General features: G+C 46.4%; 1 protein-coding gene across 12 annotated transcripts in view; it reads right to left on the bottom strand.

Moving 5' to 3' along the window:
- The window catches only part of SCML4 (Scm polycomb group protein like 4), a 108,136-nt gene that overhangs the window by 16,022 nt on the left and 66,633 nt on the right, over window positions 1–25,481 (bottom strand). For 8 of the 12 annotated variants that reach the window (XM_088840661.1, XM_088840659.1, XM_088840665.1 and 5 more), the window contains 3 exons: window positions 23,522–23,651; window positions 20,363–20,563; window positions 15,222–15,416 (listed from right to left, as the gene is read on the bottom strand). In XM_088840661.1, coding sequence (XP_088696787.1) covers window positions 15,222–15,416; window positions 20,363–20,563; window positions 23,522–23,651 — 526 coding nt within the window. Of the gene's footprint in view, window positions 1–4,354; window positions 4,582–15,221; window positions 15,417–20,362; window positions 20,564–20,960; window positions 23,169–23,521; window positions 23,654–25,481 lie in introns of those variants that run through there. The other 4 variants (XM_088840669.1, XM_088840664.1, XM_088840668.1 and 1 more) reach the window with 4 other exon arrangements.

The following is a 25,481-nucleotide window of genomic DNA, read 5'->3' as shown; positions in this document are numbered from 1 at the left end:
GGGTAAAAATAACTGATCCAGTGAAGGCCATCTTTCAACCACAGGACTGAAACGGACCCTCACTGAGCACCCTGCCCAACGTTTCCTCAAGTGTTAAAATGCGTCCCACTGGCCCACCAGGGGCTGATTCTTGGTGGTACTTAGGTGTATTCGTTTCCTAAGGCTGCAGAAATTACCATCAATCTGGTGACTTCAAACAACAGAAATCTATTCTCCCCTAGTTCTGGAGGCTACAAGTCTGAAATAAAGGTGTCAGCAGGGTCATGCACTCCGAAGGCTCTAGAAGAAGATCCTTTTTTGCCTCTACCTGCTTCTGGTGATAGCCAATGGTCCACGGTATTCCCTGGCTGCAAACACAGCACTCCAACCTCTGCCTCTGTTGTCACATGGCATTCTCCCTTTATGTCTGAATCTGTGTCCAAATTTCTTCTAAGGACACCAGTCATTAGATTGGTACCCATAATTCAGTGTGACCTCATCACAACTTGATTACTGCAAAGACCCTATTTCCAAAGAAAGGCCCTTTCACAAGTATCTGCAGTTAGGACTTGAACGTGTTTCTTTTTGGAAGACACAAAGACTGGTGAACGTCATCTTTTTATGGCCATGCATTTTAGTGTACAGCAATAAAATATAATTAACCCATCAAACTATGCTTCCACTGATAAGATATCACTGCTTGAGATGACTAAAGGCTAAGATTAAAAGAAATGAATCCATTTAAAGGACTATCTTGAGTAAATACTTCTACAGGTTTCCTCAAACAAAGCAAAAATCACGAAGGTGGTAAATTAACGGAGGAACGCCTTGAGCTCACTCCAAATTCTCTCTTCAGGCAGGGGTGGTGTTTGGAGAGGAAAATAAAGTAAATAGCTGAGCCTCTTATTTAAAAGCTTCCCCAAAGAGAGTTTACAGTCACCTCACAGTTAGGTCACTATGCCACAAACCTCACTGCCTAAAACTTCTTCCTTATATCTAACCCCAGTTCCTACTGCTTCAGTTAAAAAGATGACTGCTGGATACATACAGTTTATACTCTTAAAACCATTAAGCCATCCAACATACAGGGAAGATGAATTACAGGTAAGCAGAACTTCTAGTAGTTTAAGAACTTAATGAAGTGTGGCTCATGAATTGTTTGTTACAAAATGACTATTTGACAAAGAAGAAGGACCAAACCTATCCTTGGAGACAGAACTATACTTTTCAAGCAGTTTTGTGGATGACTGGGGAGTGAACACCAGATGGGGCCAGCAGTCCTGGGATTGTCTAGCCAGAGTACCTTATGAAGATCCAGCTCCTGCACACAGACTCATGGCAAACCGGAGGGCTGACAGATTAACACATTCCTGGTCCTTTTCTCCCAGATGAGATGAGAGAGAAAATTCCTTCTCATCTGAAATAAGTTGTCCTGTCACCCTGGCAGATCTCATTAAACAGGAGGCAACAACCCAGCCTCTAGTTAAAGCTGTTTCATCGCTGAGGACACCAGCACAGCAGGGTGAACAAGAGGCACTCAATGTACTTCTCTTCTATAACCCCTGCCTCCATCCAAAACACTAAGGATGCCACTTGTAAATCATCAAGTCTTTCCTCCCGAAAAAGGACTGATCTGCTTTTGTATGATCACAAGAGTGTGCTTAAATGGAAAGGCACAGGCACAAATGGCTCTCACAGAAGCCTGCCACATTTTCAGGATTCAGTGTCTTGGAAACTTTCAACAGAGGCTGGTGTGCCTTTTTCACCATGGCTGATCTGTGGACTATGGTTTCCCCCAGCTGCTACATATAAAGTCTGCCTATTAGGCCAAAGAATCCTCTGCGCTCTGTGTGCACTCAGTCGCTCAGCTGTGTCCGACTCTTTGCGACCCCATAGACTGTAACCCTGAGACCAAACTATGGTGGAGGTAATGAAGACGAGAAAGATTTCTGCTTTATTGACTACGCCAAAGCCTTTGACTATGTACATCACAACAAACTGTGGAAAATTCTTAAGGAGATGGGAATACCAGACCACCTGACCTACCTCCTGATAAAACTGTATGCAGGAAGAGAAGCAACAGTTAGAACCGTACATGGAACAACAGACTGCTTCCAAATCAGGGAAGGAGTACGTCAAGGCTGTATATTATCACCCTGCTCATTTAACTTGGATGCAGAGTACATCATGAGAAACGCCGGGCTGGATGAAGCACAAGCTGGAGATTGCCGGGAGAAATATCAATAACTTCAGATACGCAGACGACACCACCCTTATGGCAGAAAGTGAAGAGGAACTAAAGAGCCTCTTGATGAGAGTGAAAGAGGAGAGTGAAAAAGTTAGCTTAAAACTCGACATTCAGAAAACTAAGATCATGGCATCTGGTCCCATCACTTCATGGGAAATAGATGGGGAAACAGTGGAAACAGTGACAGACTTTATTTGTTTGGGCTCCAAAATCACTGCAGATGGTGACTGCAGCCATGAAGTTAAAAGATGCTTCCTCCTTGGAAAAAAAGCTATGACCAACCTAGACAGCATATTAAAAAGCAGAGACATTACTTTGCCAACCAAGGTCCGTCTAGTCAAAGCTATGGTTTTTCTAGTGGTCATGTATGGATGTGAGAGTTGGACTATAAAGAGAGCTGAGTGGTGAAGAATTGATGCCTTTGAATTGTGGTGTTGGAGAAGATTCTTGAGAATCCCTTGGACTGCAAGGAGATCCAACCAGTCAATCCTAAAGGAAATCAGTCCTGAATATTCATTGGATGAACTGATTGCTGAAACTGAAGCTCCAATACTTTGGCCACCTGATGTGAAGAACTAACTCATTGGAAAAGACCCTGATGCTGGGAAAGATTGAAGGCAGGAGGAGAAGGGGATGACAGAGGATGAGATAGTTGGACGGCATCACCAAATCAATGGACATGAATTTGAGCAAGCTCTGGGAGTTGGTGATGGACAGGGAAGCCTGGTGTGCTGCAGTCCATGGGGTCACAAAGAGTCAGATGTGACTAAGCAACTGAACTGAACTGAGACTATAGCCCACCAGGCTACTCTGTCCATGGAATTCTCCAGGCAAGAATACTGGGGTGGGTTGCCATTTCCTCCTCCAGGGGATCTTCCAGACCTAGGGATTAAACCCAGGTCTCCTGCATTGGCAGGCAGATTCTTTACCACTGAGTCACCTGGCAAGCCCAAAGAATACTCCAGAAGAGTTCAAACCTGTTCAGCCTCAAAGGATACCCCTTTGCTCCTGACTCTGCACCAGGTCTAAGCCTCCTCGTTCAGGGAACGCAGCTCTAGGGTCTGAGGAGTGTGGACTCCTCCCTCTGCTTGCACCCCTGCAGAGGCTGGGGCAGGGTTGTGAGGGGGAATGCCCCTGAATCCTCAGCTTCCAAAACACCCAGCACTGCCCAGCCTGCTGCATTTCTGGGTCGACTGAGTGCCTGGAATGTGGAGAACCTCTGACGAGAAGGAAGAAGTGGCAGAGGGACAGGAGGGAGAAAGCCAAGAGCCAGGAGAGAAAGTCTGAGAGCAGCGGGAGTGGCCAGGGAGTTCTTTGGGGGGTGATGACCCATTTTCATGTAGGACACAAGACCCAACTGCTCACAGTTAAGTGAACTTGGAGTATTTAATTTATTTAAAGAACTTTAATGGCACTTTACTTGGATTCTCTAACCAAACAAAGCCATGAAAAGTGGCAACACAACGATCTGCAAAATTATTCTCAAATAGGATCTCTACATGCAATAATAACCCTACACCCCAGTCTCAGACCCTGTTCTTCCCAGCACTAAATAGTTCTCTCTCTCCCCACCCTCTCTCTCTCTCACACATACACACACACAGAGACACACTCACCCTCCATTCCCCATCTTATTTCCCCACATCAGTCACAACTTTCTAGCTGAAGGAACAGCTGCACAGAATGAACCCTTTCTTCAGTCATCTCTGCTCCTGGCGGACTGATTGCCAGCGGGTCTGCCCAGCCCAGCCGGTCACACAACTCTGCCCAGGCTGGCAGGAAGGTCAGACCACGGGATCAGTGTCCAGAGGGCTCTGTGTGTGAATGCCTTGGCTTTGCTGCGTAATGAGATGGCACCACCATGGATCCCTAGCCCTGAACCCCAGATTAGAAGAGGAAGTAATACAATCAACCTGATTACACCCTCCTGATTATCTGTGTGGCCACTATTCCCCTCTGCTTAACCAGGTGCCACCGCCTAAGCAGCACAGCCAGTAAGCTCTGCAAAGCAGCGAAAGAGACCTGCAAGGAGAGAAACAGAAAGAGGTGGGGAGGAGGGCCAGGCAACAATCGCAGGTCCCAGTAGAGCTGCCCTCCCGGCTCAGAGCCCGACCCCTGGGTCCCTACCTTGAGTGGCTGCGTCTCTGCCACCAGGAGCCTCACGCACGCTCCTCTCCAGCACCGCAGGTGCCCAGCACGTGCTCGGTGCTTTGGGACCTAGGGGGGACCTCTGAGGGACTGCTTGGTGTCAGAAACCCCCAGATTTCCTTTCTGCCTTCCTGCCGCCTTTCGCTGAGGTTCTCGCGGAGGTCTGCAGGTTTCCTTCTCCCCGGCTCGGTCCCGCCCCTTGTTCTTGCTCAGATAAGCTCATCGTGTTTTCCCTCAGGGCCCTCTGCGGCCTCCTGTCCCAGCCTTCCCGGTTCAAAGGGCACTGGGCTGCACCACCTATGAGGCTTAGCCTTTCATTTGCCTCAATTAAATTTTCCATTAACTTTGTCCCTGGCCAGTATAGATTTTCCCTTCATGATTGTCTCTAAGTTCAGATCACTCAGCCCTCAGAATCAACCTTATGACTCCCCTTGGGTCCATTCAAGTACATTTATACTTTTCCTCCCTAATGAGATGTACAGAAACCAACCATAATTTTAATGCCTGACACCTGAACTTCTTTAGTCCTTTCTAATGTGGCTGGTTTGCCTGAGACTTTGTTCTTTATGATTTAAGATCTCCTCTAGCGGAAATTTTGCCCAAAGGCAAATTTGCCCAACGCTGGCCGCTTTAGAACAGTGAATGCCTTTTCAGTCTCCAGAGGAGAACAGGTTCCCTCTCTGTAGTCTTTTCTTTGCAGCTTTGCCAAAGCCTCTACCCGGAGGCTTCTGGGAATTTCCAGGAGGAGGGGAAGGCCGAGAGTTGGGGGCCTTCTGCTGTCAAGCTCTGTTTCTTCAACAACTTTTGGGTCTTTCATAGGAACCTCGGGAAACTTAGAGTGACCCTTACTCAGGAAAATGCTGGAGTCCCTGGAATAGAGGACACTATACAAACTCTGGTTCCAAATGGACATCCTGACTTTTAGGAAGGCATTCCAGTATTTCTCAAGTGGGTGAAGTAGGCTGCCATGTTGTGAGCATCTCTGTGGACGGGCCTGCGTGGCAAGGAATCAATGGCTCGTGGGAAGCGGAATCCTGCCCACAATCGCATGAATGAGCTTGGGAGTGGGTTCTTCCTTAGCCAAGCTCTGAGGTGCTTGTCACCTTGTGAGAGACCCACAGCTGGGGAACACAGTCAAGCTGCACCTGAATTCCTGATCACAGAAACTGTAAGATGTACATGTTATTTTAAGCCACTAAATTTTAGGGTAATTTGCCACACAGCAATATACAAATAATACAGGTGGGAAAGGAATAATACATTCCTCTTGACTCTGCATATCTAGGTTGAAAGTTACAATTATTAATTCAATAGCAGTTAGGATGTATATGCTATAGAATATCTAATTCTCTGTCAGGAAGTTTATGGGATTCTTTCTTTTTTCAATAATCAAAGGATTTGCTACTTATGTCTGAGATCCAGAAACGACCCAGTAATAGGAGAAAGCCTGTGGAGTTTATCTTAGATGCCTACTGGTTTCCAAAGTTGCTTCAATTCCTCTTGACAAGGTTTATCATTTTATTCCTAGTTCTGATACATGGTCAGTAGATACTGGTGTGGATAACCTGCAACTATTACCTTAGAACCCACCACAGAGGCTCAGGGTACAGGTCCAGAGGAGCAGCCCCAAAGACAGTCTCCAGTTATAGCTCCTGTGGGCCCTGGAGATTTGGGGATGGCCACATCTCATATACTTGTCCATCACAAGCAGGAGCCTCTTTGGATTGGCCTGCCAGAGACACAGAAGGCCTTCTGCAGCTGAACCAGATGTCCCCAGCATGATCTCCAGTTCAAGAGTGGTGCATGGGGGACTCATGGGTAGGGGTGTCACCTGAAGGACAGTTAGCTTCATGGAACAAAGAAAAAGATTTCCAGTAGATTTCATTATTTGAAGAGAGGCATGGGGCTAGGGTAGGGGTATCTTTTAGAGAATTCCTGAGGCCAGCCTTGTGGGAAGAAAGAGTCTACACTACCTCTTTTTTGATAGCCTTTTTTCTCCTCCTTGCTCCCTCTTAGAAGGAGCTCTCCCAAACAGGAGAAAGCCTACTAGGGATTTACAACCATCATCATTCTGCTCCTCAAGTCTTGGGTGTCTTTAATCCACAACATGACTTTATTTGTGACCTTGAAAGAGGAGCATTATCTTCATTTCTTTTTGTTTCATTTTAATATTAAGATATTACCAGATTAGTCAACGTGACTCAATACTGGGTTATTTATCTCATATTGAAAGTACCTTCAGCGACTTCCTTGGTGGTCCAGTGATTAAGACTCTGTGCTACCAATGCAGAGGGCTGGGGTTCCATCCCTGGTCAGGGAACTAGATGCTACATAGCGTAACTAAGAGTTTACCTGCTGCAACTAAAGATCCCACATGCCAAAACTAAGAGACTGCATGTCTCAACAAAGATCGAAGATCCCGTGTGTCACAACTAAGGCCTGGTGCAGCCAAATAAATAAGTAAAATACCTTGGGAGGTTCCAGCAACTTAATTGGAACATTCGTTCATTCATTTAACCAATAATTATTGAACTTTTGTGTTTCCTCAATGTCTGTAGGATTTGAAAGAGAACCTAAGCTTTACAATGCAAAAGAATTCAATAAATTGCTAAACATTGTAAAAATCTATTTGAGATTCTACAAAACCCAGTGTTCTACTTAGAGGTTACATTTTTCCCTTTTAGCTCAATGTTTTAAAAAGTACAGACAGTATCCTTTCATGAATGATATCATTGAATATAGAATAAATAGCTTTTCCTAAATGAACTCATATAGGTATACAAGCAGAATTAAGATCAGGAATTCTACACGGGCAATCGCTCCCTCTCCCATGCTGTAAGAGCTCTTGCTGGGCTTCTCCTGGACATATCTGTCTAAGAATATAGGAAGGCCTTTGTCTTTACTGCAGAACTTGTGGACATTCTTTTTTTTTTTCCTGTGGCATATGGAACTTCCTTGACCGGAGATTGAATCTATGCCTCTTGAGCTGGAAGTACAGTCTTAACCACAGGCCTGCCAAAAAAGTCCTGGACATTCTCCTTTTCACATGTCCATCAAAACTCTCTCAAAGATTCTTAAAAACTGAGCTTGGCACTGAGACTCTTTTCTCATTCCAAATGACCCCAGTTTCAACACATGGCTTGAAAATCAAACCACTCATTTTGTTCACATAGCCATGGCTATAACAGGATGAACATAGCTCTGCAATATTCTGATCATTGGCCTGCACATGCCTTCCTTCATTTCTCTTTTTTTAACCCAATCATTTCATATATTATTTAAAATACTGGGTTAAATCATGCCTGGGGCTTCCCAGGTGGCTCAGTGGTAAAGAATCCACCTGCCAATGCAGGAAATGCAAGAGACACTGGTTTGATCCCTGGGTTGGGAATATCCTCTGTAGTAGGAAATGGCAACCCACTCCAGTATTCTTGCCTGGGAAATTCCATGGACAGAGGAGCCTGGTGGGCTACAGTCCATGGGGTCACAAAGAGTTGGGCATGACTGAGTGACTGAGCACGCAAACCATGCCTAGTTTTGGTGGAGTAGGCCACTTCGTGTGGATTTTGTAGGGATGAGGAAGTTCTCCTAGTGTCTAGGATGATAGGTTCTGCCTGTCCTGTGGATGTCATCCAGCAACGATGCAACTAGGTCACGAGGATAAGGATGAGACACTCCTTGCAGCCAAGATATTAACCCAGAAGGAGAAAGGAAAACTGATCTACCTAGAGTTCAGTTTCTGCCTAGATTTGGCTAAGCGGGCATTGGAGTTTGTTTTGTTCTTTTACATCTTTGCTAGAAGGAGTGACACAAGGGTACCACAAGCCACTTGTGAACATCCATTTTGTGTGGTCACACTTCTGAGCCAGGAAACAGGACATATACCCCACTCAGTGAGTGTTGGGTAGTGGGGCCCTATCAATAGGCTTGGGAGGAAAAGCAAAGGGCCAGGGAGGACACCTGGGCTCAGTTTCCACCTTGCTGCTGCCTTTCTGGTGGCCTCAGCTCTGCAGGCATCATAAGTAGAGGGAACTCAGAAAACTTTTCGCTGTCTGACCATATGGATGTTTCTGTATAATGAAACTCATGCCACTTGGTACGCTCTACTGCCTTTTAGAAATAAACAACTTTTTGGAAAGAGATATTCTCTGGATAGTCATTCTTTTCTAGAGCTATTACATTAGACAAATTTGTAGTTCAACAGGAAGCAGATTTGATTTCTAGATGCTGGGTATGCAGAAGGTACTGTGCATGCCTGTTATTCCAAGAGTTTTCTGGTGCCTGTCTCCAAGACCACCAGCCAAGGAAGAAAACATCAAGTGTCAAGAATCAATGGCCTTTCTCATCTCCCACCCTCACCATTTGTGTATCAAAAAAGCTACTCAACAAAAAGTAAACAATTTGTTCCCATCAAGTCAAACCTTCAAAAGGCAGGAAACCAATCACTAAATTAGATCTCGCAAAAGACTTCAGCTATCACATTTGCGGTTTCCAAAGAAGATCTCCCCAACGCTTGGTGAACACAGTTTGTTCTGTTGTGTCACACCAGATTGGAGTCAGTAAAATATTTACTGTGGACTTGTGTTTCAGGCTCTCCTCAAGTCCCCTCCCTCAAGTCTACCTAGGGAGATGAGGTCTGGACCCAGACTCTAGCAATATAAGGCAGAATTAAGAGCCATGAATGCTGTGCAGACAAGGGTCTGAGAGAATGGATCCCTAGGGTCTTCTAGGGATTCCGGGGAGCTTGGAAGGCAACAAAGACCCTCGTTCCAGTGCTGCTTGGGCCACACTGAGAAATGTGCCAGTCATCACTCTTTGCTTTCTTCCACCTTCTTCCCCAGCACTGCAAACCTCCTCTTTCTCACCAGCATTTTCACCTATGCCACTTTGCCTGACCACTCTGCCCCTCACACCCATGGACATCTCATCCAGCTCATCCTCAGCGTCAGTGCTTCTACAGGGCGGCAGCACCTAGAGTATTTAGGTGTATTTTACTGAAAACCTGACATAAATTTCCCTCTGTGAGCAGAACTCCGTCAGCGCACACCTTCTCATTCCTTGTGTTCCTAAACAGCAACGGCACAGGACATTCCCTAGGAGCCTGTCAGAAACTCAGGCTCTCAGCCCACTCCAGCTATCCTGAGCCAGAGCCCATATTTCATCAAGATACCCAGGTGGTTCCAGGGCACCGTCAAAGTGGAGAAGCACTGGCTAAACCTTACTTATAACTGAGACATTTTCTCCCCAACATTCAGAGTGAAGTTGCTCAGTCATGTACAACTTCTGTGATCCCACTGACTGTAGCCTACCAGGCTCCTCCATCCACAGCATTTTCCAGGCAAGATTACTGGAATCGGTTGCCATTTTCTTCTCCAGGGGATCTTCCTGACCCGGGGATCAAACACAGGTCTCCCACATTGCAGGCAGACACTTTACCCTCTGAGCCAACAGGGAAGCCACCATTCAAAGGTAAAGTAAAATTGTTATCAAATCCATATCCAGAACCAAAAATGTTATCAAATCCATGTTTTTGCTTCCACTTTCCTAAAGCACCCAGAGAACTGCTCTCCACCCAATAACACGAACATTTGGCTGCCAGTTAACAGACATAGAGGAAAATGACTGAACTTCCCAATCTCAAGCCAAGAACTCCACGGTCCAGACTGAATTCAGGCAGCTGAGTGGGTCTGAAGCTGGTTTTCCCTGAACACAAGAGAAAGGTCATTTGGTGAGAAAGTTTATATTTGAAAGGTCTGAGGAAGAGATTTGGAAGAAGCATCCTCTCTGCTCCACTGTGAGCCCTTCTACCTTGGCATCCTCGTCTTCCCTTCTGGGGGATCCCACCACAGGGCTCCTGGGGCCCCTCACCTCTTACTGTCTGCAGCTGTTCTCTGCCACTCCCAGCTGTGACTCTCAGCTTGGAAGGGACCAGAGAGGATATCTTGTTCTTTACATCCTCTAGATGCCTGAGTTCAGCCTGATGGCCCTGACAAGTGGACATCTGCTTTTGTCACCAGTAAAGAGGAGATCACACCATCCAAGCAGCTCCATCTACTTCTAAGCAGTTTTGACTTTTCAAAGATCTTTACAATGTCAACCCCACCTGACTCCCGAGGGAGCCGTCTTCTGAGAGTTCCACTTTGTTATTCAGCTGCCGAGTCCTCTACCTGGGAGAGTATTCCTTACACCCATACTTCTCAAACTTTAATGTGTCTTTAAACACCTAGGATCTGTTGTGAAGGAGTGAGGGAGGGCTGCTGAGCTTTTCCTTTCTCAGGTGATAAAGATGCTCCTGACCAGAATTTGAGTGACAAGACTTGAAGGTTAATTAAGTATCTTCAGTAACCTAGAGAAAAAATCCATGTAACCTGCTGTCACATCCTAGAACAGAAAATCATTTCTTCCCCAAACCATCTTTTTTTTTTAAAACCACGAACATCTTAGTTTCTTTGACAGTTCCTTGTGTGTCCTGGCTTTGTATTTTCTTAACTATCTGATTTACTGTCTTCTGGAAACGCCCTAATGAATGATGACAAACCCTCTAACTGTGTGGCACCAAGCCTGGAACACTCCAGCTTTGAATGAACAACCCTGGGGCAGAGCAGGATCTGGTTCAAATGAGTTCAAGACTGTATGATCTTGTTTAGGAATAACATGGATACGAAGCCTTAAGTCAACAAAGACCTCCAGCCCTTCCCTCGTAAATACACCTGCCTTTCTTGCCACAATGGGGAAAGTGGGTAATAAACTAATTCCTCATCCAAGGTAATAATAACTTGATATGTTGTCCTTTAAGGGAACTTTGGGGCTTACCAGGTGGCACTAGAGGTAAAGAACTCAACTGCCAATGCAATAGACATAAGAGACACAGGTTTGATCACTGGGCCAGGAAGGTCCCCTGGAGAAGGGCATGGCAACCCATTTCAGTATTCTTGCCTTAAGAATCCCATGGACAGAGGAGCCTGGTGGGCTATAGTCCATAGGGTCACAAAGAGTCTGACGTGACTAAAGTAACTTAGTATGCGCACAAAGGAACTTTGACAAGGCAGTCCTAAAGAGGAAATGTCTTATTCTAAAGGCAAACTAATGGTATTATCCTAGGCCCCACACAGACAGGTAGGAGAGACATGTGTCAGGGGGCTGCTCAGAGCCCATGCCATTGCTGTTTCTTCCACCCTCCCTGAGGCCTCTAGACACATGAAACACACAGCACTTGGTCCTATAACACCTAGGGCATAAGGAGCAATTTCCACAAAGTTGGTTGATCTGGAGCAATTCATTTTTTCAAAGCATCCATGGGCTGGGGAAAGGTTCTTGACAACAACTGAAGTCATTGCTTCCAAAGCCAAGACAACTAGGAAGGAAATCAGCTTTAGGTAGAATACCTGCCCCAGTCAAGGGAAGAAACAAGGTGGCTACTTCCAGGAAAAAGACAGGAACTTCACTCAGCATGGTGAGTTTGGAAAGGGAGAGAATATGGTGGAAACCAAGGCAAGGGTTTCCTCAATGATCACTTAAGGAAAGCTGGAGGGGGGTTCCTGGGACAGGATGTTAAAATGAAACTAGTTTAGTTTTGGCTGAAGTTGCAAGACAGTAGGCTCCCCATAGAAGAGTCAAGTGTGGAAATCTTGCAAAAAGAGATGGAGGTGGTGGGAAGCCAGTTTTACAGCTGTAGATGACCACCCACATGCAGCGGTGCACCCAACTACAGAGGTCGAAAAGCAGGTTGAATAGAAGATGATGTGGAGAAAAAACTGTCCCATGTGTTCCCATGGGCTTCAGTGTGACCCTGTGAATAGCTTGATCTCTGACCCTGGCGCTCAAGAGACAGAAAGTATTATTGTTTCATTTCCATGAGAAAAAATGTCTGATGGAAGAACAAAGGAGAGGTGGCTGCAGAGATCAGCCTGCATGCCCTGAGTTTGTTTGGGCAAAGGATGTGTGAGTGTTTCTAAGAGACCAGATCTGAAGTGAGATTAGCTTAGATCCTTTCTATGGGACTATCTGGAGGCACAGGGGCCTCAGGAGAGAGAAGCGAGAGATTTACCTGCAGATGCCTTGAGGCTGTGGGAAGAACTGTAAGTGACCAGCCAGAGAAGAGTTACCTTTGTCTTTGACAAGGAATGTGCAGGTGAGAGATGGGGGAATCTCCAAAGGACCCATGGAAACTGTCAGATTTCATTTTCTTGGGCTCCAAAATCAATGTGGATAGTGACTGCGGCCACAAAATTAGAAGATACTTCCTCCTTGGAAGAAGAGCTATGACAAATCTAGACAGTATATTAAAAAGCAGAGACATCACTTTGCCGACAAAGGTCCATATAGTTAAAGCTATAGTTTTTCCAGAAATCATATATGTATGTGAGAGTTGGACCATAAAGAAGGCTGAGCACCAAAGAATTGATGCTTTCAAACTGTGGTGCCGGAGAAGACTCTTGAAAGTCCCTTGGACAGTAAGGAGATCAAACCAGTCAGTCTAAAGGAAATCAACCCTGAATATTTATTGGAAGGACTTATGATGAAGCTAAAACTCCAATACCTGGGGCACCTGATGTGAACAGCTGACTTGTTGGAAAAGATTCTGATTCTGGGACAGATAGAGGGGAAGAGGGGAAGGGGACAATTCAGGATGAGATGGTCGGATGGCATCACTGACTCAATGGACATGAGTTTGAGCAAACTCAGGGAGACAGTGGACAGGGAAGCCTGGAGTGCTGCAGTTCATGGGGTCACAAAGAGTTGGACAGGGCTTAGCGACTGAACAATAACAACAACAAGAGCCCACAGGATGAAGAATCAGCTTGAAACACCCGCCGGAACCAGGGAGCCTTATGCCAGCTCACAGTGGGATTAGTCAAGCAAAAACTCTCCTACCTCTTGTCTCTCCTCCTTCCCTCACTCTGATCAGGAAGGATTTGGAATCACTGTTAGTTCCATATGGAAGGGGCAAAAACATAGGACTAGGCAGGAGGTGAAGAGAAGCCAACCACACCTTCCTTTGCCGCTGCAGGCAACTGGCCCAAAGCAGGGCTGCGCTGAGATGGGGAGTAGTTATATCTTTGAGGGAAATTTAAAGTTTGATGATCACACTGACCTGGATATTAACTTTTCACTAAAGAATGTTTTGTTTTCTGAAAGGAGCCAGGAAAGGCAGGAGATCTGCCCTAAATTTCATCCATGGACATAGAATAAGTGGTCTCACAGGTGACATTTATTTCAAGGAGAATGGGAGACATGAGTTCTATGACTTTATGATTATGTCCCATAGGTCATTGCTTGTTCAATATAACGATGACTTAAGAGTTTGTCAAATGAAATCAGTCATCTGCTGTTCTCATTGCAAGATTCACTGGAAGATACATTAGCTTTACAATATGTTTCTGAGTCAACCAAGGTTTATAGGAGAGGCCAGATTCATAGACTGTCAGACCAGTAGATTATACATGAGCAACTCAACCCCTCATTTCACACAGGAAACTGAGGCCCAGAGACATGAGAAGACTTTCTCAAGTTCAGACATATACAGACATCAAGAAAACACAGAAGTATATAGCATGTGCTCACACAGGCTATATTTAATTAGGTAACTTTCTTTGTAAAGGCCAGATTTCTTCCTGTTTCCCAGGTCTCAGAGAGTTTAAAGTAAAATTGTAGACAAGATTCTTGACATTATATGAGAAAAATCTATGCTAAGAATCTTCCCTGATGTCCTCCTAGGCTTAAAATATAGCCACTCTGAATATAAGTGTCCTTCTGCTGAACTGTCTAAACCTGTCTGTGAGCACATAACTGCAAATGTATTGGTTTTTTCATTATTCACACTGGTCACTCAATACCTCAAAAACTTCCTAAGCTCACATATTTGCCTTATTCCAAGACAGGGTCTCACAAGGTACTTGGAACAGGAAAGGGGTCAGCAAATGTTTGCAGAATGACATAATGCCTAGATTTCAGTTTCATTGTGTATGTTTTCTTTATGTATCAGCAACACTGCTTCCAGAGAAAGGAAAAAGGCGACATGTCTGCTCATCCTTGAAACCTGACATCTAGAATCTGGACTCATGTTCAACTCTTTGCAAATCCATAACTCAGGGCCACTATGTGGGGGATGAGCAGCTTCTACTGGCACCTTGCCTATTTGGCAGACAATGGTGTGGCACATTTTTCCATGTGGCCTTGCCCTTCCCACCGACCACTTCCCTACACTGAGCTATTCTGGGGCTGGTGGTACAAAAGGCATTCAGCCCCTGGGATACCTTCCGTCCTGTGATGAGGGAGAAACACTAGTCTCACTGGAGGACATATATGATTTACGGCCAGGTCAAATTCCTGCCATGATAGACACTCTATTACATCTTTTATTGACCTGGGTAGGAACCTGAGACCCCCCAGACAGGACCAACGTAATCAATTCGTTAGCCCTTGTTTCTTCAGGATTTCTTTGTTACTTAGGTTAGTAATCCTTCAATTATTTGACAATGATGAATAAATGCCCAAGAGTCTTAATTAGAAGAAAAGGAAAATGATCACTCATTACAAGTGATGCAGTCTCAGTGTCTAAACTCTAATAACATAGGCCTAAAAGTTGTAATGTCAGCTCTCAATAGCTGGAGCCATCTCTTCCACTGCAGCCTGGGTGGGAACTATTGGGGTGTCCTTGGTCCTGGCCGGCTCTCACTGTGCCTCAGATGCCCAGAGGGGCAGCTCGTGAACCTCTAGCAGAGGGAGGGAACCTCTAGCTCCTAGAGTTCCCAGGAGCCCCCTCAGTGGCAGCCTCATCTGCCCTGGGAGGGCGGGGACACCTGGAACCATCTGCAGGCCCCAAGGACAAACCGCAAAAGCCTACCTGACTCCATCCTGCCTTCCTGGCTCTCGGGGGCATTGTCGGAGGCGCTGCTGCCCCTGGGGAAGGGCTGGTGGCTAAAGAGGTCGTCACATAGGAGACTTCGGCACAGTTTGGTGAGGAAGCGGAGGACGTACCCGACGCTATTCACCACTGGCAGGCTCCGCAAGTGCTGCTTCCCATCAAAGGAGGCGGAGACTGGAAAAGCACAGACACAGCTACTCAGAGCCAGACTCGAGAGAAAGTGACAAGCCTATCAGCCCTGGGGAACAGGTCTTGGTGTGGTCAGTTCTGCTGTGCTTTTAACTAAGTTTTATTTGGATTTCACCTGTTTTTTCACTAACATCCTGTTTCAGTTCCAGGATCTCATTCAGGAGATCACATTGGCTGTACCTGTTGTGTGAATTCGGTATCCTAGGGTTTGTGACTGTTCCTCAGTCTTTTCTTGGTTTTCATGATCTTGACAATCTTGAGGAGTACTGATCACGTATTTTGTAAAATATTCCTCAATTTGGTTTGTTTGACATTTTTCTCGTGAATCGACTGGGGTTATAGTTTTTGGGGAGCTTCCCTGATGGCTCAGACAGTAAAGAATCCACCTGCAATGCAGGAGACTGTGATTCGATCCCTGGATTGGGAAGATCCCCTAGAGAAAAAAAATGGCAACCCACTCCAGTATTCTTGCCGGGAGAATTCCATGGACAGAGGAGGCTGGTGGGCTACACTCCAGGGGGTCGCAAAGTGTTCGACACGAGTGAGCAACTAACACTCACTTTCACATGCGTTTTTGAGGAGGAAGACTACCGAGGCAAAGTGCCCTTCTCCTTGCATCAGATAGACACATGACATCCCTGGGATGTTAACCTTCATCTCCTGGCCAAGAAAGTGTTTGCTATGTGTCTCCACTGTATTCTTCATATTCTGTTCCTGGGAAATAAGTATCACGGTCCTACCCACATTCAGGGGCAATGGAGGGATTAAGCTCTCCCTTCTGAAGAGGGAACAGTCCCTATATAATCTGAAATTCTCCCATAAGGAAGACTTGTCCCTTCTCCTCCACTTATTTATTTGTTTATTCATCAATATCAGAGCAGACTCAATATATTTATTTTATACTGCGGATTGTCCAATACTATGTTATTTATTTTATTGCTAAATTATTCCAATTTTTATATTTTGGGAGCTTGCAGATAAACTCCTGCATCCCTATGACACACCCTCATTTTTTAAGCAACTCTAGATAAATAGACTTGGATCAAAGGTGGGTCCTGATAAATGTCTGTATCTAGATGTGTGTGTGTGCATGCAAGTGTGTGTTCAGTCCCCTCAGTAGTCTGTAACTCTTTGCAACCCTATGGACCGTAGCCTGCCAGGCTCCTCTGTCCACCGGATTTTCCCAGCAAGAGTACTGGAGTGGGTTGCCATGCCCTCATCCAGGGTATCTTCCCAACCCAGGGATTGAACCCATGTCTCCTGCATATCTCCTGCACTGCAAGCAGATTCATCGTGCCACCAGGGAAGCCCAGATCTATATATATGTGTATATTCAAATAAAACTGAGTTCATACTGAGGTGTCCAACTCTAATCCAGTGTTCAGGGTTCATTCAGCCTTCTGGGGAGGAGTCTTTATAAAAGAACTCCAACGGTGTTCTCTCCATGATGATGCTAGATCACACTCAATTTCTCTAGGGTTACCAGAATTTTGAAGAAACACCCAGTTCCTCCAGCTGAGAACTTGTTTCTTTGTGTAATCCTCCTCAGGGAACTCTGTTGCCACATGAAGCTCACACAGCAGCTCCAGTGTGGGGAACACATGAGAAGATCCCCAGCAGGACATTCTGCTCCCCTCCTCCCCCAGACTCTGCCCTCAGTGCCCACATGTGGAAGGCAGCCTGGACTTTAATACTCTAGCTCCCAAAGGCTAGCACACCGCAAGGGCTGGGACAGGGAGACCAGAGCAACTTTGATTTCAGAACTGAAAAATAAACTCACACACACACCCCCCATTCAAATTAGAAATAAAAAGAATCATTTCTTTTCTGTAACTTTTTATAATTTAACAAGAGCTTTCATGCCTATCACCTCATTTATGCTGTCTGACTGTCCTGTGAAGACAGTGGAAAGAAGGTTATGATCCCATAATGTAGATGAGGAAACTGAGAAGGCCTGGAGTGTTTTTTCCAGCTCCTGTGGCCTCTAAGTGGCATTTGCCTGTCACTTTAATACTCCATAATAATGACTCTGACTGGGAGAGTCAGCAAAAAGCTGCCAAGGTGCTCAGTAAGGAGGATCTTGACCTCTGGGACATGCTGGAAATTCCCTCTTGGGGAGGAGGGTGGGGCGGGCACTGCTGCTCACCTCCCATACCTTAAGAGGCTAGGTGAGATGGAGACTGACCACATAGCAGGAGGGTCTGGGGCATCAGGCCTGTGCCTTAGATCAGTGTGTACACATTCCCAGAGATTCCTGGAATCTCACACAGTGGGAAAATCCCACCTCCTGGAAGCAGACGTGTAATATGTGAGATCACAATAGCTACCCCTCTGGGAGAACATGGCTAAGGCAGAGCATCCCAACAGGTGTGCTGGGAATGGGCTATGGTACTGTGACATGGATTCCCTCAGCCTCTGGGGCGGCCCAAGGCCCAACCATGGCAGTTTGAGTTCTTCGGGTCCACGATGCCCGCACTAGTGTCACCATTTTCTACATGTTGTGCCCATGAGGATGTTTAAAAAGCAGTGTCTGAAGGCTCAGGTTCTAGGTGGAGAGTCGGGGAGTATGGGTCTTTCTTCTTCAGCCCCTCCCTAAATCACCTTGGAGCAATCGTCATCTTGCTGGGCTTCCACGTCACCACCAGAAATGTGGAAGACCACTGTGCTGCTTCACAACCTCAAGGAGGAGGCTCCTCAGTGCCACTACATTCTCCAAGACCAGGCACTCCACTCTGGCCTTCCTGGGAATCCCTCGGCCAAGGGAAACTTGGCAGGGCTCTGCCTGCTCCGGCATTGGTGCCAGGTTCTGCAGAACCTCCTCGCCAGTGCCGAGGCCCCTGAGGCCACAGAAGGGCTGAGCAGCAGACCAGAGAGTTACGGGTCTGCTCTCCCAGCCCAGAGGGCAGGGCCACAAAGAACCTGGACGGGATTTACTCAAGAGGGAGGGGCACAGAGCACAGGAAGAGCTTTCTCTGATCACTGGTCTGTGTCTTGAGCTCCGCTGTTTAGCCAGGAAAAGGACAAGGCTTTCAACCTCAGAGAGCAGTCCAGGTTTGAGAACCTGGCTCTCAGATCAGCAAAGAACAGCCAAGGAGCCCTCAGAGGTCTGACAGTGGGACTCTCCTCTTGGGCCCCTCTTGGTGCAGTTCTTCTTCCTCCTCTCTTCTGCCTGCATCTGCTGGAGTCTCTTAGAAGTCACCCTGGGTCAGACACATGCACCCAGACCTTGCCAAGTTCTGTTTTAATCAGTTACCAGCAAGACAGACCCAGCTTCCTTCTCAGAGGGAGCTCCAGAAGGAGGGCTGAGTCAGAATGAGCTGGTAAAGCTGTGCTGCAAAATCTCCCCACCTGCAAGCCCTGGGGATTGACCTGGAGTTCAGTAAAACACTCATGTTTGGTTTTGCAGGACACAGCCACATTAGAGGCCCCTCTCTCAAATCCTCTCTTAGGCAGCCAGCAGGGTCACCTGTACTGCCCTGTGACTGGAAAGTTATCTCCCTTTTGCCTGGGATGTGGAGGCTGTGTCTGTGATGCTGGGCCAGAGAAGACACCAGGCTGTCCTCTTGGATTGAAAGCATCTTGCAAAGGTCTGGAGCTCCCAGGGCTTACGGGCAGGTGGTGACAACCACTGCACACGTGGAGAAGACAGAGTCTCTGTCAGGGGAACAGCTGAAGGGGTCAGAGCTCCGAAGTCTGCCTCTGCCTTGTGGTGACAACTTCCCCTCCCTCTGGATGCTGTTCAGTCAGGGTGGAAACTGGAGGAGTGTGCTAACAATGGGAGGTGGGATTGAGCTCTTGTTAAATACAAACAAAAACATATCCTGTGAGATAGATTGAGACCATGAACTTTCCCCACTTCCCTGCACAGTGACAAGTGCTATGAAAAAGGAATGAAATGGAGGAAGGGAGAATAAATAGTGACAAGGGTTGATATGTCAGACAGGGTAGTCAGGAAATGGGTTTTTGAGAAGGTGACATTTGAGTATAAATCTGAAGGAATTCTAGGAGCAAGTCACATGGACAGTTGGAGAAAGAACATTCCAGAAAGAGAGAACAGCAGGTGCAAAGGTCCTGAGGCAGGAGGAGCATGGTTGGAGGACATAAGAAGGAAGCCACTGTGGCCAGATTCAAGTGGGGGACTTAAGAGAAGAGACCAAAAAAATAAGAGAGAGAAGTGACCAGAGCCAGGTCACATGGGGCCTGGGAGCCCTTGTAAGGATGTGAGCTTTTTCTGGGAGTGACATGAGAGCTGTTGAGGATTTGGAGCAGAGGAAGGACATGATCTGGCTCAGATTTGGAAGTAACCAGAGTGGTTACTGTGGGTCATGAAAAGTGGCTGGATTCTGAATGTATTTTGAAGTTGGAACAGTAAGATTTATTGATGAACTGAAAGTGGAGATGGGAGAAAGGGACAAGTCAAGGGAGAGAATTCAGATGTCCAGTCTTCTTACCCAGGTCCAGGAGCCTCTTCTCCTCAAACCCCTTTGGCACACAGGCTCATTTAAGGCCCCTGGAGCCCAGCAGATGGGGAGAGACCCTGGCCAGAGTCCCCAGCCACAGTCCCCCAAGCCTGATTCAGCTGCTTTCCTCTTTGGAGATACCCATGGATGCCATGCTTAGTCACTCAGTAGTGTCTGACTCTTTGCGACCCCATGGACTGCAGCTTGCTAGGTTCCTCTGTCCGTGGAGATTCTCCGGGCAAGAATACTGGAGTGGGTTGCCATGCCCTCCTTCAGGGGCTCTTCCCAACCCAGGGATTAAACCCAGGTATCCTGCATTGCAGGTGGATCCTTTACTGTCTGAGATACCAGGGAAGCCCAAGAATACTGGAGCGGGAAGCCTATCCCTTTTCCAGGGGATCTTCCCAACCCAGGAACTGAACCGGGGTCTCCTGCATTGCCCTCCTCATACAGCCCACTCCAGGGCCTTACCTGACACCATCTCGCCACCGTAGCCCTGCTTGACCAGGGAGAAGACCAGCTTCTGCTGGTGGGCACAGTCGATGCACGCTTGCACAGCCTGCTGCAGGACTGCTGACGGCCGCTCGGGCCCGAAGTGCTCAGGGAGCTGCTGCACCTTCCTCCTCTCCAGGTATGGCCCTGCATTGGCTTGCTTGTTGATGTAGAGGCAGACTGTGGAAACAGACCCACAAAGCCCTCAGCAGCAAAGCACATCAGGCCTGGAGTGGCCTGTATGTGGGGCAGGGGTGGGGTGGAGGCGGGACGCCTCGGCTACGTCCCCTTGGCCCTGGCCTTGGGAAACCTGAAAAGGCCAAAGTGGCACCAATTCTTCCCAACTTGACAAGTAAAGGAGACAAGAGTCAATCACTTCCAACTGCTAGGGCTTGCTCTGAAGACAGCCTCCTGGTTGGGAAGAGACAGACAGGTGTGTCCCCTCCAATGTATTCAAATCTGAATCGTAGACAGTTATGGACCGTCTGTATAAATGTATTTCTATGCTGGGAATATACACATATAAAATCTTCCCTCTGGGCAAACTGAGAGAGTAGTACTGAAACATATGCATTACCATATGTAAAATAGATAGCTGGTGGGAAGTTGCTGTATAACACAGGGAGCTCAGCCTGATGCTCAGTGATGACCTAAAGGGTTGGGATGGAGTGGGAAGTGGGAGAGAGGTTCAAGAGGGAGGAGACAGATGCATACTTATGTCTGATTCATGTTGTGGGGCAGAAACCAACACAACATTGTAAAGCAATTATCTTCCAGTTGAAAAAAAACAAAAAAAAAAAACTTCCCTCCTCCCAAGAAGCTCTTAGGCTATACATAATGTTTGGCATTTGCCATTGCTGTTGTTGTTAACCTTCAGTTAAAAAAAAAAAAAATCAACATGATGCTAATTACTCCAAAGACTATATATTCAATGAAGTTCTAAAGAGAATTCTATCAACAGTCTCAGGGATAATGAACACTCAGTAGTCCATTCAGGTGAGCCCAACCAAAAGCCCCTGTAGTTTTAAGGTTATTTTTAAAATTTTTTTCTTTTAAAATTGCATTTATTTTTGGTTGTGCTGGGTCTTTGTTGCTGCACACAGGCTACCCTCCAGTTTCAGTATGCTGGCTTGCCCATTGTGGTGGCTTATCTTGTTGCAGAGCATGGGTTCTAGAGCATGGGTTCAGTAGTTGTGGCACACAGGCTTAGTTGCCCCATGTGGGATCTTCCTGGACCAGGGATTGAACATGTGTTCCTTGCATTGGCAGGTGGATTCTTAACCACTGGATCACCAGGGGAGTCCTCCCTGAAGTTTTAAATACATCATACTGGTAAAAAAAACTTTTGAGCATGTGTCCCCAAATGTGTTTATTTATTTATAGGTTATAGAGTTTCTCAACCATATTAATGTATTGCATACATTTGAAATGCAACCAAAAAAGAGAAAAATTTAAAGGGTGATATAAAAAGAAATATTAATAGTAGGTACCAATTTTCTTCCACAGGTTAATGACTCCTCTTATGTTTCCCCATGTCCCCTCCCAGGTTTGAGCATCTTACCTTGGGGGCCACTAGTGCAGAGGAGTGTTGAAGAGGGACTTTAAAAGGAAACCAAAAGAATTTTGGAAGGGTTAAAAATTAATTTTAACTGAGCAGCTACTATATAGTCCAGGCATTGTATATACTTTATCTTGTTTGATTCTCAAAATAAACCTGAGAACTAAATATTATACTTTGTTGGTAATGAAGAAACTGAGGTAAAAAGTGGTAAAGTGGCTGCTCAGAAAGTATAATTAGTGGTGCAACAGGGATTTGAACTCATGTCTTTCTGATGTCATGACCTGTGTGCTCTTTTCACTCTACCAGGTTGCCTTCTCCCCTACTAAGCCCAAATGATTCAGTAAAACCAAAATGATAAGGGACCTTCATGCCAAGCAGTAGTGTGCTAGGCCCTACAGAGAAAATGGTGAACCAAATCTACAGGATCCCTGGCTTCAGAGAGCATAGGGCCCAGCAGGGGAGATAGATCTACTCAGAGAACTGCAGGAAGTGATGTAGGACCTTGGCTGCAGAAACACTAGGCAGGGGCTAGAAGAGCTCTTCCTGGGAACCCTGGCAGGAAAGTCAGTGAAGGCTTTTTTGAGGGAAGTACCTGAGCTGAAATGGGGCATCTCTGGTGCCTCAGATTGTAAAGAATCTGCCTGCAGTGTGGGAGACCTGGGTTCCATCCTTGAGTTGGGAAGATCCCCTGGAGTACGAAATGGCTACCCACTCCAGTATCCTTGCTCAGAAAATTCCATGGACAGAGGAGGCTGATGGGCTGCAGTCCATGGGGTGGCAAGAGTTGGACACGACTGAGCAACTGAACCGCCACCACTACCTGAGCTGAGATACCAGGGAGGGTGACCAGAGGAAAGATCATTCCAGAAAGAGGAGAGAGAATATGCAATGATCCTATGGTGGGCCCTAAAGACTAGAGCAGGGCCTGGTAGGCTATACTGCAAAGTTTGGTTTTTACCTAACAGTATGGGGAGGGCACCAAAGAATTTAAGTGGGATGGGGCTGGGGGTGGTTTGTGATGAGAGGGATCTGTGTGTGTGTGTGTGTGTGTGTGTGTGTGTGTGTGTATGAGAGAGAGAAAGAGACCATCCTATTGCTGTTATTCTTGGGATGAATCGTCGGTCCACTGGTGGACACCCCATCAGAGAGACTGGGCAGAGCTCTACCCTGACTGGACTGGACAACACTTGGTGGGACTGGAAGACATTAGGATCCTTAGGAGATCTGGAAGCACAAACACAGGGACAGAAACTCTCCGATGTGAGCAGGCTCGCTATTGGCACAAAGTTAACCTGTCTCTGAAGAGAAGCCGGGCCACCAACCACTCTTTCTAGTGCCCACCCACCCACAGCAACCAGCTGAATTCAAGGTGCACTGAAAACCAATTGCAAATAATTCAGGCTGTGAGACATATATAAATAGATATTCTCAGAGAATTTGGTCATCCTATGTGTTGTCCAGCTAACACACATTAAATCCTTCATTTGAGCCATCTCAGTGGTGGCTCTCTAGTTCACAAAAGAACTTTAGCTGGTGGGCAAGTCATCACAGCCTTGGAGTTCATTCACCTGACCTACCTGTGAGAGCCTGTGAGGCAGCCAAGCTGGGTACGGTGGCTGCATCCTGAGGGATGGAGCTGAGGTCGGGCTCCGGTGTGCTCCGTGGAGGAGACAGGGCTAAAGGCGTCATGAGAACCCGAGACTTAAGCTGCAAGAGAGAACCCATGGAATCAGTGAAAAATCTGGAGATGGTCCCTACACCTTCCCAGGCTCATTCCTGGGCTCAGTTAACCGCTGCTACACCATCATGCTTCCACACCTTTCTACTGTGCTGCTTTGGAAGCTGAACTTCAGATTCAAGTTCATGATCAAGATTCAAGTTTGGATCACACCCAGAGCTGAGCTCTGCACCCCGTCCTTACAGTGGAGCCGCCCAGGAAACGACTGTGTCAGGCAGCGGGTGTGAGACACACAGAGGTGTGAAGAGTTGGAGCCTGTAAGCCTCCTGAGGGCAGGATGCAGGGTGGGGTCAGTCCCCGGCCTGGGCCCCTGTGCTCCTGAGGTTCCTGTGACAGGGCTTTCCAGCCAGCCAGCCAGTGAGCAGCCCTGAAGCTCTGTCTACTCTGCTGAGCTTTCTGCTCACAGAGTGCACTGGATCCTGCTGGCAGAGAGAGCAGGAGCTGGTCTTCCAAATGCTTCTCAGGGTTTGTTTCCTGCAGTGGAGCCTAAGAGTGCAGATGAGTGCATTCTTTGGTAGTGACAAGCAGCCACCTTGAACGTCACTCACTTGAAATCACAAATGAGGAGCTGAAATTTGCTTTTATGGATTAAGGGAGAGATGACTGGGTGATGGATCAATACCAACAAATCACTCTTTGTACCACGCTTCAACAGACAAGTTTCTAATTTCAGTTCTCCACCCTAAAAATATGAGTAAGTCAGTTACTTCACCTCTTCACAGCTGACCTATGTTTCAACCCTGATCCAGACTGCTTTTCACTGCTGCTTTCTTTTTTAAAGGCCTGTTTTGTTTTTTAATGGATAAAATAAAACTAAATGCTGCTATCTTGATTTCTAATACCATTCTTCAATCAAAGGAACCAGGTATCCTTGGAGAAATGGCTGATTCTAGGGCTAGGGCAGGAAACATACAAGATGAGCCTGGATGATCTTACTGTGCCCAAACGTAGGAAAGTACTAAATTAAAAAACCACCTACATACACAAACAATGAAAGAGGTAGGTCACAGGGACACAGGAATCATCTGAAAGTTTCAATGGTCAAACCAGGAGAAATAAGAGCAACAGATAAAGAAAGTAGTAAAAAAAAAAAAAAAAAGAAGTCTATAGTGAATATCCATGACTCCGTACTCACATAAACGAATGACTGACTAAATACATGGGGAGAATAGACAAATCTCCCATGTATAAAAATTCTAAGTATTTTATTGTGGAGCATAGCTCCTCATTCCTGAGTGTGGGCCACGCACAGTGACTTCCTTCCAAAGAGGACAGTATGGAAATGGGGAAAAAAGTATCTGTACAGGAGATAACCCGGTCAAACACCACCTCAGTTAGGGAAGCCAGATCGCCATCCACAGTGATAAACCATGTCAATAGTACGCACCCTTGATAAGACATGATGATAATGACACCTTACTTGTGAGATCCCTTTTCCCAAAACCCATAATCCCAATCTAATCATGGGATAAACTTCAAACAAGCCCAAATTGCAGAATATTTCATAGAATGAAAGTGTTAGTCACTCAGTTGTGTCCGACTCTTTGCAACCCCATGGACTGTAGCCCATCAGGTTCCTCTGTCCATGGGATTCTCCAGGCAAGAATACTGGAGTGGGTTGCCTTTCTCTTCTTCAAGGGATCTTCCCAACCCAGGGATTGAACCCAGGTCTCCCTCATTGCAGGCAGATTCTTTACCATCTGAGCCACTAGGGAAGCCCTTACAGAATATATGACCAATACTCCTCAAAACTGCCAATGTCATCAGAAACTTCAAAAGTCTAAGAAACTGTCACAGCC

Source organism: Moschus berezovskii, chromosome 10 (assembly GCF_049115385.1).
Source record: "Moschus berezovskii isolate FMDL1 chromosome 10, NW_MosBer_1.0, whole genome shotgun sequence".
NCBI lineage: Eukaryota > Metazoa > Chordata > Mammalia > Artiodactyla > Moschidae > Moschus > Moschus berezovskii.
This window is presented reverse-complemented; position numbering and strand designations above follow the sequence as displayed.